At 43.1% G+C, this 18850-nt stretch overlaps 2 protein-coding genes across 2 annotated transcripts in view; one reads left to right on the top strand and one right to left on the bottom strand.

Annotated features, from left to right (window-relative positions):
• The window catches only part of LOC142585651 (X-linked retinitis pigmentosa GTPase regulator-like), a 38530-nt gene extending 24482 nt beyond the window's left edge, over window positions 1–14048 (bottom strand). The window contains exons 1-7 of the mRNA XM_075696574.1: window positions 13840–14048; window positions 11624–11749; window positions 8475–8567; window positions 7380–7442; window positions 5852–6010; window positions 3936–4085; window positions 2825–2986 (exon numbers count right to left, since the gene is read on the bottom strand). Of these exons, the coding sequence (XP_075552689.1) occupies window positions 2825–2986; window positions 3936–4085; window positions 5852–6010; window positions 7380–7442; window positions 8475–8567; window positions 11624–11749; window positions 13840–13870 (784 nt within the window). The 5' untranslated portion in view covers window positions 13871–14048. The remainder of the gene's footprint in view (window positions 1–2824; window positions 2987–3935; window positions 4086–5851; window positions 6011–7379; window positions 7443–8474; window positions 8568–11623; window positions 11750–13839) is intronic.
• A 202-nt stretch (window positions 14049–14250) lies between these two features.
• jagn (jagunal) lies at window positions 14251–18850 on the top strand. The gene is made up of 2 exons (XM_075696573.1): window positions 14251–14415; window positions 15903–18850. Exons 1-2 carry the CDS (start codon window positions 14327–14329, stop codon window positions 16393–16395), a joined length of 582 nt encoding a protein of 193 aa, XP_075552688.1. The 5' UTR covers window positions 14251–14326; the 3' UTR covers window positions 16396–18850.

Here is an 18850-nt window from a genome sequence, read left to right as displayed (position 1 = left end):
CATTAGAGCACGCCGAACGCACTGAATATGATTTTTTTTTTCTTGTGAGAACATTATGTACATCGAAACAGTTTGTTCCGTATCAGTAATGAATAATAGTATTGTTAATATCGGCAAGTTTGAGGCAATAACATAGCCATGTCCACTTTGAGGGAACTGAAACAGAAATGAGTGTGCTTAGCTGCCAGTGACATAGAAACACATGATGGGCATGCTTTGAAAACTGCGGCATTCGTCCTCATTACTATCCTTCACTTCTACTATCCTAATACGGCACGTTTTCGCTAAGGGTGAGCGAATATCTTAGCTGTGTTACAAGCACCGCCATATGAATAGGGTACACTTCTAACATATCAATGTAAACGTGGCTACTATCGTTTCCGCTTGCAATTTGTCGTATGCCCACGAGTGCAGACGAGAGGCATCGAAAGGCACCTTTCTTGTTGTTGTTGTTGACCACAACCATTATAAAGCCTACAAATAATAAAGCCAAGGCAACTTTGATTGTAGATCTTTTTCTTTTGGGGCATCTGCTAAAGAATCTGTTTGGCGAGTGCAGACCATATGGTATGTCTTGAAGAGTTGCTCGCGTAGCATTCGACAGCATTCAACAGATGGTAAGCTCGATCATCATTAGCTAGCCTTGGCACACAACATATCGCAGCGGCAATTTCGGGGTGTGATCATCATGCGGGAAAGAAAAGAAATTGAATTTTGACTACAAAATTCAAGGGTGTGATTATTACCCGAGTGCGATCATCATGCAATTAAACACGATACATCTACGCTCTCAAAAACAAAACAAAACAATAATTTCATCTTTGGACTGCCGGTCTACACCCAAAAATTGCATGTAGCTGCATCTGCTGCGCGTGGCCTCCAATATAGCAGCGGCATGCTGCGTAGCATAGTCTACAGTGTCTGCCATGGAGCGCTGTGACAATAAACTCTTGGGCGCGGCTTTGCCCTCTAGGCTTTTCCGCTGTGCTGCTTCCACATGCTAGCGGAAACGAAAAGAAACAAAGCAGGGCATCGGTGTGATAACTTCACTTATAAGTGAAGGATATAAAAAATTTTTGCAGCATGACATTCGCGAGACGACATTCTTTAACAGTGAGAAAATTTTTTTCATGGCCCCTTTATGATCGGTGTGCTTCTTCGGGCAAGCTCATGAAAGGGAGCTATTGCGGCTCGCAGATATTTTTCGATGATCACAGATTTCAATGGTCCTTGAAAGTGCACATGTGACTACAGTATAACAGAATTTCACAGAATGTTTATGTAAAATACTACAGTAAAACCTCGTTACACTGCACCCACATAACAGTAGTTTCGTGTTTAAAGTAGTAAAGTCAAATCCCTCACTCAGTGGCTATTAAACATAATGCATTTTGCATCCGCATAAACTATACCAGCTTATTGCATACGCATTGGTTAACACGTAGTGTTCCCACTTTTTGTCATGAAATCACGGCGGCACGACGGCCTGGCAGAACAACCAGACTCAGAGGCTGGAACGGCCTCCAAGTGCAAATGCAATGGGCGCTTGGAAGAGTGAAGCCACATCAACATTATTTCGGCGCTGCGTCAGAGTCATTGTGGCATCGTGCAAGCTAGGACAAAAACCGGGTGCTCAGCATAGAAGAAAAATTGGACATCATTCGTTATATTAAACGTGGCACGAAGTCGGTGCTGGCTTGTGAGAGGGATCTACCGTTGACTACGGCGTGTGGCATTTGGAATACGAAGGAGAAGTTGCTCAGTGGTGCTGCTGAGACCATGAAAATATGCCAGCTACGAGGTTCGACTCTTTGGGGTTAGACTTCTTGCCATCGTTGCCTCTGTTATTGCTGAAGTGTCGCCTAACGACAGTGATGAGGATGACACAGAAAGTGAAAGTACAGATGGTTTAGCCCCGACAGTGGCAGATGCTAGGTGTTACGTCAGCCTCATGCGGGTGTTTGTCGAGAAGAGGGGGCTGGCAGAAAAGCTGGCTCGTTGCTTAAGTGAGTTTGAGGCTGCTGTCATCACTGCTAGCCCGCCGCAGCATCAAACGAAAGTAACAGACTTTTGTTGCGCAAAGTGAATAAATATTGCATGTTTTCTGCCCTTTCATTGAACTCTCTCGTACTTACGTTTTGGCAGGTAAGTGGGCCATCTCATGCTATTTCAGTTGAGCAGTACTACCATTTAGTACATACGTTTTTTAAGCTCTGGCCAACTACGGTTTAACCAGGTTTCACTGTAAAACTGAATTGTGAACAGTACTACGGAAGTACACAGATGATGCAGTAACAGCACTAAAAAGGCACACAGCATTGATTATGCTTTGGCTTATATGGATAATGGATTAAAGTTTATCTGTGCATAGCATTCTAGAAACACTAAATCCTTTTTAGTGTTTCTGAAGTGTGATTCGTTTTCTATGGAGCAAGGGAAGAACGCCCATCAAAATCCACAGGGAAAATCAGCCCACGTATGGGGAAAGGTGTTTCGCTTTGAAGAAGTGCGAGGTAGTGGTGTTGCGATTTGCAAAAGGCCGTGAAGACTTGCAGAACAATGAGCGTTTGAGGAGGCCGCGTGCTGCGATGACTGGCGACAACATGGCATAGAGGCATCTCAAATTTAGTGCTGGGATGGGACAAATGTCTGAACCGGTTTGGGGACTATGTAGAAAAAGAGCGCAAGGTACACAGAATAGTATGTATACTTGTGATTACCTGTATGTACCTTATTTTGGCTAATAATATATAGGGGCAAAGACTTTCTGATTTGCCCTCATACAGAAAACAGAAAATGGGATACAAAACATGTTGATGCCTACCTGTGAGCGCCATTGTGTGAGTCCCGCCACAAGAGACGGAGACAATTTTTCCTGGGATTGTCGAGACCTCTGTTGGTTTGTTGTAGCGCTTGCAGCATAGAGTTTTTGGTAAGCCAAGCTTTCCTCCGTCTCTCTCTCCGAACGTGTACAAAATGCCATCAACTGTCAAAAGGTGACAACAACTTATGACTCGCTCATGCCTCGGCCAAAGGTCCCAAAATCCTTCTCCGTCAATGGGTAATTAATAATGATAAAGTGTAACTTTAAATGCTTCTATAAAACAAGGCTGGATGACATAATGAATATTCTAGAAATATGCAATTTTACAGTTGCGCCTTGCAGCAATCAAGTACGTTGTTGTCAATGTTTGCAGTTACTATACTCTGATCACCACTAGCACTGGTGGCAGATTATGCAAACACACATGCATGCACACAGTGCGAAAGCCAGGTGATGCTAGCTGCACACACTTTCATGTTACCATTAATGTAGCGTCTATGAATCACCAATAATGTGTAAGTGGTGTACAAGCATTGTTATTAGTGATAAGTCCTGATAACAGGCGGTACTCTTAAGACTCATGTCACCAAGTCTGTACTTTCTGCAGTGACATGATATTTTGGAGCTGATTTCATATCACTGTGTTTTAAAATTTTCTGATGCCTTTCTGTTGTACTTGCAACTGCTATGCTTAGCTAGAAGTAGTGCTTCAAACAAACTCTTTGGCATCCAGGAACTTTCGTTTTGTCAAGGGCCTTACCTTTCAATTACCTGCAGTCCGTTAGCAAGAATGTGGGTACTAGCATGCATGCAGACAAAGTTCAACTGACTTGGAACATTATTATTTCCCAAAAACACTTCTCTAGCTTCAGTCGGAACTAATAAACAAAAACATGACATTTAGGTTATATTGCGAGCAACACCTAATAACATGGCTTTGTAAACAGGCTGTGGAAACTGTGCTGCCAGCAATGAAATCCTGCAGGCGAAATTAGTGAGCATTGCACATAGAGTAAAAAAACAAACAAATATGAGTGCTGTCTTGTAGATCATTCTATCGACTTCACGAGTTTGATGATGCTACAAGCTACTGTGGGCTGCAGACACTCACCTGAAACAATAGCTGTGTGGTAATAGCCCGTAGAAATGCACATTATCCTGATGTCCACTTTGAGCTCCAGAGGCGAGGGAACTGTGGTCTTGGTCCCAAGGCCTAGCTGACCCTCTTTGCCACCGCCCCAGACGTAAGCCGTTCCCTTGTCTGCAATGAATTTTGGCAATCAACTGCTTACTCTACACACTGTCAGCAAACTATAGGATGATATAAAAGAACCATATGAACTTAACAAGCAACAAGGAATGCTCCACATCCTTATTGCTGTGGGGTGGGGTGGGGTGGTGCTGGCTAAAAACTTCGAGTGCTAGGTTTAGTACATGCACACAAATACCTGTCCAAGTGTGTAGACGGACAGTCACTGCCGTAGCTCAATCAGAAGGCTGTGGGTTCAGCTCCCACTGGCAACAATTTCTCTCTCCTACCACTTTCATGTCCTTTTTCCTTGGTAAACAATCTAAAGTTTATCTCAAATTTAAAAAACTTCTGTCATGATTAATACTATGGTTCGAGAGAAAATACAGCTAATTTCCCCTATGTTTTCCTTGGCTTTAGCGTCTGTTGACTTCATACAGACTTCACTAAACATTCAGCCTTTCACTTCCCCCGATTCCTCTCACTCATGGAAAAACTAAAGGTGATACTGTCAATAAAGAGGTTCCGGAAAACTGCTGCAGAACTAGCTACGAAAGATGCCACAAACTATCAGCTCCAATCTCAAAAATGCTCACGTTTCCTCCGGAAATCTTTCACACTTCCTGTGGTCTATTATGACGATAGAGAAGTATATGCAATTGGCAGCAACAACAAAAAAGAACAATGAGCCACAGTCTGATGCCTATGTCTTATGTTCCGAGATGGGCCATATCTTTCAGGGCACCCTGACAAAATAAAACTGTCACTTTCTTTTGCCAGCCTTCTGGCCTATTATACAACTAAACAGAATTTTTTAAGATCACTCGTGGCAAAAAGCATAAATCTACTCAGTAAGCTGGATTACTCAAACAACAGGTGGACATTACTTGCACAAGAAATGAAAATGCACTATTGACTAATAAACAAACGCTTGCTAATGAACTTTTAACTAACTGCTTAAGCACACATACTGCAATTTATGAACTGAAGCGAGTGGTTTTACAAGGCACGTCCACTTGGAACAAATTTTGAAACTAGCACCAGTTTAGAGATAAGCACTGTCAAAATTGCTGCAAAAATGTACTGTTGTTTCATAAACTTTTTTAACAAAATATCATACTTTTATGCATCGAAGCTCAGTTATAACTGGGACACCAATGCATTTCGTTGCATACATTAGAGATGCATATCTTGAAAGTGGCGTCATCTTCCGAATTCGTTCCAAGTGGACATGACTTGTGAACTTGTGAAACGGAAGTTTTCATTGTATTGTCTCGGCATTCTCTTATGGCTGAAGCGAAATTTCATTCTAATGAAGTCGCATAGAAACACACTTCGTTAAATTGAGGCTCTAAATACATGGTTTTCTATGGACATGAGGTTGTGAAATTTTAGATACTTCATTATATTGAGAATTTCGTTATATTTAAGTTCGTTATATCGAGGTTTAACTGTACCTAGCCTTATTGCTACACGACGTCAGCAAATTTTCCTCTATGTCATCACGCCTCATAATGTCGATGACTCAAGGTCTGGTATTTTAAAACCAACATTAGTATCACATTAAAATATAACTGTTTTCCAACCTTTGCTACATGTGAACCATGGTGCGGTAGAGCTGACACAACTTCAAAATATGAGCCAGCACTTTTTCAAATGTGAACAAGCCAGCAGCATATCAGGAATCAGTGTTCTTTCACTTGACTCCCTGAGCAAACACAAAATTCAGTATGCTGACCGACATTCTCATAACAAAAAAATGATGCTCCCTCACATACCTGTAAGCGCCACTGAGTGCTCGGCCCCAGCAGCCAGCTGCTTGATCTGAAGCCCGCTGAGTGCGGTGATTAGTGCAGGCTCCGCATGTTGAAACTCTTGAGAGTTGAGGCCCAACTGGTGTTCGGTGTTGACACCGAAGCCATAAACTTTGTGATCATCTGACACCACAGGAAGGGTGGAAAGGCACACACGTATTATCAAGAGCTTGTGTTTTCAACAAACGCTGCTTTTGCACTTATCAACAAATACCTAGGCAATATGTGAAATTTGACAAACAGGCTTTCTGGCAGGTCTGACTTGCCCTAAACAGTATGGCTGAGCTTCCACTGGCAGCCACATTGACTGTGAGAAGTGCATTTTGATTTCGAAAGCTCTGATGGTGCAAGGAACTGTGAACAGCAGGCATGGTGGTGCAGTCTTTTATTTTCTAAACATGACATTTTCTAAACATGACGGGCCTGCGCCCCGCCGTATTGGTTGGGTCAGGCAAGAGGTATGTAGGAGTGCACTTGTGAATTCTGCATATTATCTATTGCCAGCAAATTTGACCTCTATTACTTGCAACATGAAATTGTGTGATATTAAGTTGAATATAAGCGCAGCACTGATAACCGGGGGCAGGGAGGAGGAAGCGGTGGAAAATAAGCTTATGAGCCACAAATCAAGTTGCCCGGGGTTATTTGAGAACGAAAAACACCTCAATCACAAGAACAACAGCAGCAGGTTATGGCTGAAAGCAATATAAAAAAGGGACATAACACTCTCGATAAGACCATGTTGAGACACTACTATATATCACAGTGCTAAAAAGCATATACATTACACACATGAACAGGTAAACAGTAAAATGTGTGTGCCTTGATTGTGAGGAATATCTGATAAATAAAGGATTTCGATGTCCTAACACCACAGTACGGCTACGAGTGCCGCCATAAGGAAGCGGGGTTGTGGATTAATTAGACCACTTGTGGGGTTTTAAAGTGCAACAGAATCTTAGTGCACAAGCATTTTTTCATGGTACCACCACCATTACAATGCGGAAGTCATGCCTAGCAGTAGAATGCAGAAGCTACTAAGCCACCATGATGAGCCAATGACATATCAAAAATGAACCAGATAAGTAAAGCACTACAATTAAATGTCTATGACACACTTTTAATGACAGAAAAGTTTGACAAGGACAAACTTATCTGAAATAACACATCCACCAAACATAATGCTATTAATTGCAAAAGCCAATCTTCAATATTGACCTATGGTATGAATAATGTCTATGCAACCAAGGCTTCATGGAGACGAATTCACTTATGCAACAGTCACTTGAACCTAAGAGCCTTATTTATGGAATGTACATGATGGACCAAAGTAGAGAAGTACTTAGACTGAAGGCAAGATATACACATTTTTGAGCCCTTTTGTCCTGATAATAAAGAAAGGGGGCATGGTTCTAACTTGGATAGACTGAATGCTAAAATTAAGGAAAATATGGTACTGCACTTAGTACTAAACCTATATGCGTGTTCTCACCTGTAGCAACCAGTGTGTGAGCCCGTCCACATGCTAGAAGAACCGCCCGTTGGTCTTTCAATGCTGAAAAATAAAATTTCAAAGCTGAGTACCTTTGCTACAATTTTTACCATAGCAACAGAAAATGATCCTGCTTGACAGCAGCAGCAGTAGCGATGCAACCCATGGTGCACAGTTATTTATTTGTACTAAAACAAGCAAGTCACGCATTTAAACATTGTATAATATGAATGCACTGCAAAATGCCACCTGCAAATGAAGTTTAAGCACAAACAAGGTTGCTGTTTAGCTGGAAAAGCCAATAATAGCTACCTCAATTATTTACACAATACTATACAGCATCCATTTTGAAGATAGTTATGGAGCAAAGCCATGCATACATGCTATGTACTTGTTTTTCTATTTCTATCTCAAATACTTTATTTCCTTAACTGTCTGTGACAGATAGCTCTGTTTTGCCTTCCAGGTGTCTTTTTGCAAGAGGTGTAAATTACCTGCATGAGAAAGTGTAATGTTCATGCAGCTAATTAAAAAGATTCCCTAATCAACTGTGAAACCGTGTCCGCTACAAGACTACCACCACTTTTGGGATACCTATCCTTAATATTCACTATGAAATTACATTGGCATTCCAGTTAACAGCTTTTCAAAGGCCTCCTTCAAGCAGTTCAGGATAATAACAGATATCTCGAAAATGGTGCTGATCTTATCATTTCTGCTGAGCAGGCATGACTTCTGTACAGCTCCAATGTTGCATTTGCAACATATGCTCTAAAGTAAATAACAAATAATTAGTGAATCTTTTTAATGAGCTACCTGGACAGGGCAGTCTATTGTGTATATGTCCACCTCTTCAGGTAACTCATCTAAACAGGCCGAACTAAGCTATATGCTCCATACACTTATTTTTTTTTTTAATCGATTAAAGAATAATCTTGGTGCAATATATTAATGTGGCATATTCACAGGAAATACGGAAATTGATCAGCTCCTCAAGTCAAACAAGATTTCTCAATTAGGATCTATGTACGTGAAAACATGGCCACCTGCATCTCATCTAGAAATGCATATAAAATGCGTGTGTCTCAAAAGTACCTTTCACGCACTTGGGCCGCACAACTGTGTTCTTGTGGCCATGCCCAAGCTGGCCATACTCGTTGCTGCCAAAGCTGAATACACGGCCTCCCGCTGAAAAAAAACAAAACAAGAACAATATAGCCCATGAGAATGAGCAGCAGTGGCCACATTTTGAAAACTTTGCAGCTGGTAACCTTATTCAACGTCAAAAACAATAAGTAGCCAGTTGAACCTCTGCCACACTAAACAACAAGCTCATGTCTGTACTTTTTTCGAGCAAAATCTACAATGCCTATGGAAGAAATGTACCCGTGACCCACTTGCGCATGGAATCCGGACTGCCCCTACTTGAATCGCGCCGCAAACTTCACGGACTATAGATCCTCTTCAGTATTGTTGCCAGCCAAACAAAACTAGACTTTTCTTCATATATGCCATTTAACACCACCGAACAGACTCGAGGAAAACATGAGAATATGTTGTTAATGCCCCAAACGAGAACCAACAACTACCTCTATTCTTTCTTTGCACGAATGATATCGGAACGGAATTCATTGCCACGTGAGGCAACACAAATGACATCACCCATATCTCTTTTATCAGTGGTGTCTAATATTGTTTAGCAAGGTTCTTTGCTCATCATTTGATATGAAACGAGAAGGAAAATATAGTGTGGAAAATAAAAGGAGGAAAGAAAAAGAGGGAGAGGGGGAATTTTTTCGCTGTCATCGTTTACCCACTTCTGTTCGTTCCCGATAGGTGCGGTGGTTTAGCGCCCTTTTTGTTTGCTTTTGTTTCATTAATACCCTTGGTGCTTGTGCTGCTTCTATGTTCCAACAATTGTTGTCACCGTCATATGTGTTACCATATTTCTTACTGTACCACTCCTGCCTTGGCTGCCAAAAGGCCACCAGCAGTATTGAATAAATAAATAAATAAATAAATAAATAAATAAATAAATAAATAAATAAATAAAATCAATGCTTCAACTTAGTAACATGGCATCTGAATGCAAAATAATTAAGAAACATAGGCACCTGCAAATATTTCAAAGAAGCATTATGCGAGTTGACAGGTATGCTCCCTGTGATGCAAATGATCACTTAATGCAATTCTTAAATTTCAAGGCATTATCAAACTGCACACTTTTGGTGTAAACTAACATTGATACCTTCGTCCCAATGAATTCTGTTATCTTTTGTACTCAGCTGTTCTCGAGCTGTATAGTTCTCATTTTCAAAATTGCACTGAATCATCATTTGTCAATACTGATCAATGACTGTCTATGTCAAGGGCTACACCTGAACATCCTAATCTGATCATCATCATCATCATCATCTATTGGGAACTCTTGTTTATTGCCTTGGTTACCTCACGAGATTGTAGCTCATGCTCTCTTGTATGTAATACCCCACACTGACCCTTAAAGGCTAAGTGAGGATGAAAAGAGATAAAAATAGGGTATTCACTATACGAAAAAGCAGTCACAGTAAGACGGTGCCTTGAACTGAACAGTTAGTGAACAAGGGAAGCCTCAGCGTGGAGCCAAAGTTTCAACAAGGGGGTTATGTCTTCCTCAGGTCACCAAGACACTACAGCACTACAGGCTCCAGAGTGATGCTTTTGTCATGTACGTTTTTCAACATCAACAGACGTTTCAACTGATCAGACAATTTCATCCACTTGCAGAGCTGTGAGATTGCATACCAATTCATATACATACCCAAAAGTCTATCAATTTCAGCTGTATGTTGTGTCAAACGTCACACAACCACTGAATGCACAAAGAATTGGGTTTTATTTTATGCACAAATGAATTTATTATATTTTACAGAATTTTTGGTTTTTATCAACATATGTCACACTCAGCAAAGTGCAACAATTCTTTTGCAATTATTTTATGTTTTTATCCTTCGCCATGCCAAGTGTATAATACCAGTGATAACAGTGGCATGGCAGCATTCGAGATTACAATAAAGAATGGAAGAACGAGACAGAAAAGGCAGAGGAGTTGAACAGGATCAGGACCACTACACTATCCACGCCTCGCAGAACATACCAAAAGCATTCACATACAAGCCTCACCACCAACAACCTTCAGCTTTAGTTTATCTGATACAGAAAGGCTTCAGTGATATCACGTTGGCGATGTATGACATGCCTGCACTTTGTATATACAACACGTCATGCATACGGAGCAACACTGTACATTTTTTTTTTTTTTAATTGCGATAAGGCTTGCCCTTAAGGCATAATTCTTGGACTGTATATGTGTATTATATGTGTGCTGTGAGGCCTGTGTTGTGTATGAATTGGAGCATTGTTTTGTGGAATCTGTTGTCATGTATCCAGCGGTCATAGCTGGTTGTCACACTGTAGCGGAGGCCGGCTTCCAGTAGGAGACGCGAGCGTTCCGATTGTAAACCCGTACATGTCCATATTAGGTGGTATGCATCTGATTCCACCACAGGAAAGGAGCAGTATGGACACGTAGCACCCAGTGGTAAATGCGACCAGTTCCACCTTGAGACAACAGCCGGTGTAAGGGTCACCCCGGCCCGAAGCCTCCTAAGCACAACTTCCTCCGCCCTAGTAACACTGTACATACACATTAGATTATGTATGAAAATGAAGTGTTACGTTATGGTACACTGTCATATATATTAACAAGATGTTCTGTTAGCACACTTCAATCGTTCGCATTTAGTTGGGCAAGCATATAGTTTCAGAAATATAAATGAAGAAAGGAAGATCGAGATTTAAATGTATACTACACTCTAAAGCATCGAATGAGTATTCAAACTAACATAACTTTTTAATATTTCTTCGAAGTCATAAGAAAAACATGCTATGTCTGACAAATTCTGTAAACATCTACAAATTAAAGAATTTATTCTTCAGGTCTTCATATCTAATCGAGCTGTAATGAATGGCCAAATGCTAAATTTGTGTTCTCCTTTAAGAGCAATACATATTGTACAAAAGCATGCCAGACTAACACAACACTAGTTCAAAAAACAAGAAGGGACATTGGACAGTTAAAGAAATGTTGCAACAAAGCTGCACACAGTTGAGTGCACGTTTTCAGTGCTGCAGCTGCGATGGCATCAGCCATCAGAAACAGACGTCACTGCCAGACGAATTGCATACTATGCAGCTGGACATACCCGTTATGAAGACTGAGTGCTCGTCCCCGCAGGCCACGTGAATGACGGGATCGTTTTTCACCCAAAACATTCCGGGCATGTTGCCAGCGAACCGGGTCTTCCCAAAGGTGCATACTGCCCCAGAGCCTTTGACAATGAGAAAATGGAAGTTTGACACTTTCAGTTTACTCAAAAAGCACCCTAGCAAGTGTCTATAAGTAATGGTGTTTTCATTTAGCCAGGAGTGCGCAGCGTAGCTGAATTTATGAAGTTAGGAAACCAACAAGAACTAACTGCATGTACAGTGGACGAGGTTGCAAAGCAGGGACGACTCTACAAGAAGAGAGGGGGGGGGGGGGGGGGGGGGGGGGGCTGCTGCTACTGACAACCTAACAAAAAAATCCCAGTGCTGCCCTCGTTGCAGAGGCACTTCATGAGTACACTTGTGCAACATTTTAGGCGACATTTCTCTTCCCAGAAGAACATGAACCTCTCAAGATGAACAAGAGTGCACAACATTTGATACATTTCGAAACATTGTCAGGCCTATTAATGATGCTGCATTCCATATTACATGCGTCTGAACGCCGCTTCTTAAAGTTTATTTTTGTCTTCGCATTTAACCATATTATGCTACTATGCTATGCTACTACGATACCAGCAGAAATGGTAGTTTCTACACTACCACTTCCTCCCTCACACTGCATTGAAGGGTATTAATAACTGATTAAAACAAGCATCAGCTTCACAACATTCTTGCATGTTACAGTTTAACAAATGCAGGGCAATTGCTAATAAAGGTATGACATCTTTTCCCACGAACCTTAAACTTTACTACGCCTGGCAGTTCCTGCAGCTGAATTCACGTCCACTGGACCATCAGTAGTGGTACCGCCTCCAACTCTGAACGTATATTATTGCAGAAAGTTTTGCAGGTGTTTTTATGCATGAGTTCTACCGACCTTTCCTGCTAGCCATGTGCTCATATTTTTTTTTCACCCCTTCTCACCATCCCCTGTTAATGAAGTGCAAAGGGTTTGATTGATTGCAAAGGGATGCATTAATGGGCTAGTTGGTATTGTATCTTGCAGTGGGAACGGTGTGAGAAACGAATGCACACACAGCACAAGCGCTCACGCTGTGATTTATTGATTAATTGGTTTATTGAAGTTGTTTCGAAAAACTTGCAACACATTAAGTTCCATTCAGTTATCATACATATGCAGCAAAAAAGAAGATAATAGTAAGTAGTACAACCTGCATAATGGAGTCATTACAGTAACGCTAGATTAAGTTGTTAATCAAAAGAGGCACCATGTAATATCGCATCATTCGAGGCGTGTCGATAGCCTCAAATGAGCCACGCAATACACGTGCATTAGAAATGACCACGAGGCAAGCCCCTACAAGACGAACGGAACGGGATCCGCGTACACCACTACGGAGACACGCGCAACCACATTCCGAACACCGCTACGCGTGCGCGAGCGTTACCGACGCGACGTCGTTGCGACGATGCGCTGTATACCGCGCAGAAAAAAAAAGAAAAAGACGGAAAAGCAAAAATAAAAGGCGCATTGGCCACACCCCCGCTGTCACAATCGGGCAACCTTGGCCCGATTCCAAAATAAGTATTCTGTAAGACTGCAGGGAGTCGCACCGCTGCCAGTTAGCAACGACGGCGGCGACCCTCTTCCGCTCGCGAAAAGGAAGAATATCGGGCAAGCCGCGACGCGCGCGAGGGAAATCGCTCAAGCAGCACCGTAGCGACGCGTTCCCTCCCGCCCGCATGCAGCCCCTCCCCTCTGTAGAGCGCCCGCCGTAATTAATCTTGACTAGCGCTGCGCGTACTTTACGCTCACCCTGACCTACGCCGAAGCGCGCTTCGAAACGTCGCGCACACGACCGTGAAAAAAAAAGAGTGTGCTCTTCCCGGAAACGCTAAGACGTGAGCGCGTCCGTCGCGGTTCGGTCTGCATAGCGACCGATGTTGCGAACCCGTTTGCGACGTGCGTAGGAGTGGTCATCTCCGCATAGCGGTACACCGGAGAGACACGCTCCACGCCCTGATCGTCTAGCCTCGGTGAGGCGGATCGAAAGAGAAAAGAAAGACGAACCCTTCGATACGCACAAATGCGCAAGATACACAACAATCGCGGCCGAAACACGCGCGTGGAAACACGATGTGAGAGCTCGAGACGCGAGCATCTCATATGTAGCATCGGGAGCGAGCTTACCTGGGATGTCCTCTTCCTCATCAGCTGTCATTTTCACTTTTCGAAGCGGTCACGGCGAACAGTCGACACAGATCTAAAAGAGGCTACAGGGAAGAGGCACAAAACTCGTAGATATAGTTCGATTCGGAATGAAACATGCACGCAAACCGAAGAACGCAAAAGGATGAAATAAAAGGCACCCTCCCTAAGCTCTCTTCTGGCATAAGTGGATTTGGTCGACGTTGCGTAGAGCAACCATGAACAGTTTCGTAGCTAGGTGGTGTTACATAAAATTAAACGGTATAACCGCAATAAATAGTTTCTACAAAATTTTATTGTGCGACTTATTACAACAGTAATTATTTTGATAGGCAATTATTGCTATTTTACATGGCTATTTTATACCGTTCTACCGGAAGCGCTGCAGAGCTTCCGGCAAAGAGACGATGTCGTCTAGCCGACCTCGATCAAGGATTCCTCAAATTTTGTACGACGAATAACGAAAAGCATGGCATCTCGAGGTGGCACTCACGTTAGCGGCACTGATGGCAGCGATTTCAACCATCGACAAAAAGTGGCATCGCACTACCAGATCAGGTTAGTTGTTTAGCCGAGCAATTGTCTTCGAACAAATACCCTTAGCAAGCGTTGCTAATATTAGGAACGGCCAGAATAACTTCTACTACAACAAGGCATCGAAGCGAATTGGGCGATAGAACAACGTTTACGACCCGGTGTATTGCCTAATTTCAGAGGAATATAGCGATATTGGGCGTCTGCGGCTGCTGGCAAGTGCACGGATCACGTTATGCTACGCGGCAAGCAATACGTGGCATCACGTTGGAGAGGTTTTCCCAGTAGCAGAAAGCTGGCCAAAGCTGCTGTATTACGCAGCTTCGAATTCCATTGCCACGAAGCATATTGCGGTTATCGACTTTACCTCTGTGGATTTTCACGCGACCGATCAAACTTACCACTGAGTTCACAGCTGTCAAGGTTTTCTCATGCCGGCGCGCGCCGAACTGAATGTTCCACTGAAGATAGTTCTCAGTGCTGCGGTCGTATGGTCAATAATGATAGATCGAATACCTACCTCAATGTCACGAGGGTACTGAACATGTACTACTTTGTGCGACTGTGGTAGTGGTGGCAGACGTGGTTTCGGCATTCAACACTGTTCCGCACTCTGTTAATTAGGTGATAAACATTACACCGAAGCATTTTACGATGTTTATCGTTCGGTGACCCATCGTCAGATAGTTGATAACCTGGTTTCACATTCCTTCTTGTTAGCCAAGAAGGATTCCCATCGCCAGTTTGGACACATCGCAGTTTGGTTTCGCTTCAGCACCTCGTGTGCGATGTTGTCTGTCTCAGTGATTGGATGCGCGCTTCGTAACGTGAAAGGATTTCCCCACATACTTATTTCTTTACCGCTAAAAATCAGCTTAATTGAAAAGCATTCATGAAAGCATCCTATGATAAAACTGTATAAATTGCAATGTTTAGTATAAAGTGCAAGCGTCATATCTGTACTTATGACAGCACCGCAAATGTGGCTGCACTCGGAGTTCGCGCTCTTAATGCCTGTTTGCCTCTAACCGAAGGGGTGGTGGAAAGCCATATGCCCGGTGAATGTGTTTACTTCGAACATTGTTGTAAATGTTGCAAGTGCAGCGCTAGCACAACACTTGGGACAGTAGGTGCAGCAACGTAGTGCGCATCCTAAAGAGAAGTATGAAAAAGAGCTGAATGCTAACATTTATTTATATAAATCTGTTTTATGTTATGTACTGTTCATTGTTCAACTAGGTGAAGCCGCTATATACAAAGATAGGTCAGAAATTGTGCCAAAATGTTCTTGCTGCCAGGTTTTTCGTGCTGATGGGTGTTTGGCACAGACCTGAAAACTACAAAAGCTTCATAGCAAACAGAGAGCATCTGGATGTGCACTCTCCTATGAGGATGGGATTTTGCTTTCATAGAGTTGTCTTGTCACCAACAAATGCTCTTGACAGTGCTGCTGACAATTTTTCTGAGCGTACGTGGCAGTATTACATTCTACTATTTCCTGTATTTTGCAGTGCCATTTACAAAACAAGGCTAAAGACTGCAATGCTGCTGCACTTCTTCCTGTTTCTGGCCATGTGCGCCAAGCTAGCCGAGGACGTGCTTGATCGGCTGGACATCTTCATCCTTGAACTGGAGGAGCTGTACATACCGAAGCCTCTGCTTTGGGAGTGGGTCTGGCTGGCCAGCCTGGTCTTCACAGTGCCGGGCCTCACAGCTGTACGCCGCAATCGTGCCAGCAACATGAAGGTGTACGTTGCCGGCACGTTCCTCCTGGGGCTGTGTCCCGTGATCGGAGCTGCGGCCTACTTCTTCCGCGACATGTACGGCTTTGTGCAGCACGGTCATGCCGTCGAAGGTGTTGAGTTGTGGCAGGGTTACCCCGTGGCAGTCCTCTGGTATGCCTTCCTCACCGTGGCCTTCCAGGCCCATATGTTCTCACTCTACTTTGGCGTGAGGCTCATCCTGGCTTGGCAGCGTGGAACAGTCGTCAAGAAAGCCAAGTAACCATGCTACGTGCCCACGTTGCTCCGCAGGTGCACACTCATTGCAGCGTCCCGTATGGCTGACCTTGTGCAGCAGTCTTCCTTCTTGCCTTCTGTCCATACACATGTGGAGTGTGCTGGATCAGTGTCACAGTTGTCGGTTGCTGACCAAGTGCGAACTGCAGTGAGCCAGCCACCTCATCACCAAGTGCAAAACCTTTTACCCAACTCAGGAGCCTTTAAACACACTGTCAACTACTGCCATTTCTACTGAGCCCGTTGTCTGTAGTTCCAGCATGGCCTTTTTCTTTGTCCAAAATCATGCTGTCAGAATAAAGTGTTGCAGTGCTTGCTTCTGGCTTCCTAGGTCTGTATGCCATATAGTCAGTTTCTTCAACAAGACAGTGTACCCTAAATGAGTCAATCAAGCTTAAGTGTTGATACGATGGCCACAGCCGAATGAGATTTGCTCAGTGTAAGTCATTGTAGTAGTATTCTGTGCCATACAGTTTTTTTACACCCACAGTTAAATTGCAGTTAGCATATATATTGTGTCTATCGTTTTCGTTGTAATGTGCAAGTGCTTCCTATATATGTAGAGGATCTGTGTAACTCAACCCCTGGCATCCCCTGCTGAAACTTACAGCTGGGGACAACCTTGGCAACTGGGAACTTTGGCACTGCTTCAGTGCACCATAGTTTCTTGTGCATCCTCTGTGAAGACACGTTTCCAGCAAATTTTGCAGGGAGAAATGACCATTCTCGGAATGTGGCGTCTCCTGACAATTTCCAGGGGACCACGGGAATGCGCATCTGTGTTGTGTGTTGTGCCTTCCTGGTGTCTAGTCCATGTGCGCAAAGCTCGATGTTCTGTGGTGTCAGGAACAATTCACAAGTAAAAGAAAACTTTCATGAGGATGTTCTTCCTATACACGACTACATGCACGAGCTTGTGCTGAACTTGACACTGGCAAACTCATTAAGACATCAGCCCCTCAAGATGTTTGCCATTGTAGTTAGGCATAGCTCAAGTTTGGTGAATCGTCAGTCCTTTTTTTTTTTTAATTTATGGTATTCGGTTACGTTATCAGGATTGCAAGACATGCAGCTCCTGCATATGATGTACCATAGATCAGTCCTTGGTGCTCTTAAGATGATTATGTTCTCATAATATGCCTGGGAGGAGCCAAGAACAGCTACAGGCTGATGTCTTCACATTATTCCGGTGTTGCAGCCATGTCTTGCAGGTTTGCTGCCTTGCTTTGAAGCTTTTCCTGTGTGCCTTATGTGAGCCTTGTACATGTTATAATTGCAACGCTTTGTATTCCTATGTGTGATTAGCAAATAGTCTTAAATATGCGAGCCTGTAGTAGGTGCATTGGTTATGACTCAAACAGCCTGTTTTTCATCACTCCTGCAAGTTATGTTTTCTGGCACAGCTTGGTTGAAAAATTGGTCTTCAGGTAGTAACAACATCACGCTTATCACTCATTGGATTGCTACTTCAAGAATGTCGTGGTTTCACCCAAATATACATGCCATTGGTATGGGCAGTGAAACTGTGTACTGTTTGACGTTCTAAGTGCATAGGAAGAAGATGCAAAAACATTGCAAGGCTCTGCAGTGTCAGCAGATGCGGTATAGATATGTTGCTATTCATGCATATTCTTGCCATTGCTTTCTACCCTTTCGTGAAAACTGCGACATGGTGGAAACTGCAGCAGATGTGCAGACTGGATATAAAATACTGCTTCAGTCAAAAGCAGCAGTCTTTGAGCTGATGTGCATAAACATGTCTATATGAAGAAGTCTGTCCCCACAGGCACTTGGGTGAGCCATGAATTGGCAGACCCAGTGAGAGAAGTGCACTTAGAGTAAATCGTCAGGTCTTCAATGGCTGCTTCCCAGCGGTAATTTAATGATATGACAAGATTTCACTCTTCGGTTATACAACTTGTGCAGCCAAATATACAAGACTAGTGGTCGGAGGGCATCTCTGCTGTCTGCCGTTGTACGCTGAGGACAGCGTTGAAACCTGAACGACTGTTTTATTTCTTGCGGCCTAATGTGTGCAAACAAAAATTCATAATGTGCTGACAGAGGATGCTCGCATGATTGCTTGGAGAAATGAAAAACTTGAAAATGGCCACCATTTGTATGATGTTTCCATGTGGTGCGATGGTGTATTTTGTGCACATGTGTGGGCTTGCAATATGTGGGCATTGCTGTTGGGTGATTTCTTGTATGTGCAAGTGTGGCTCTGTTGGTGCTCCTTGTTGGAAGGAAACTTCAGATACTCCTGATACTTTGGCGGACTTGCTTTGGGGCTTGCACAGGTGTGCGGACTGTGAATGCTGCAGGGTGTGTTTCATTACTAAAAAACGGAGTGATACATTGTCCAACTTATTACTGCCAGCTTTTGTGACAATGTGTATGTGTGAAACCATGGCGCAATAAATTATTCCAGTTTGTTGGTA

This window comes from Dermacentor variabilis, chromosome 6 (genome assembly GCF_050947875.1).
Source record: "Dermacentor variabilis isolate Ectoservices chromosome 6, ASM5094787v1, whole genome shotgun sequence".
Taxonomy (NCBI): Eukaryota; Metazoa; Arthropoda; class Arachnida; order Ixodida; family Ixodidae; genus Dermacentor; species Dermacentor variabilis.
The sequence above is the reverse complement of the archived record's forward strand: the minus strand, read 5'-3'. Positions and strand labels throughout refer to the sequence as shown.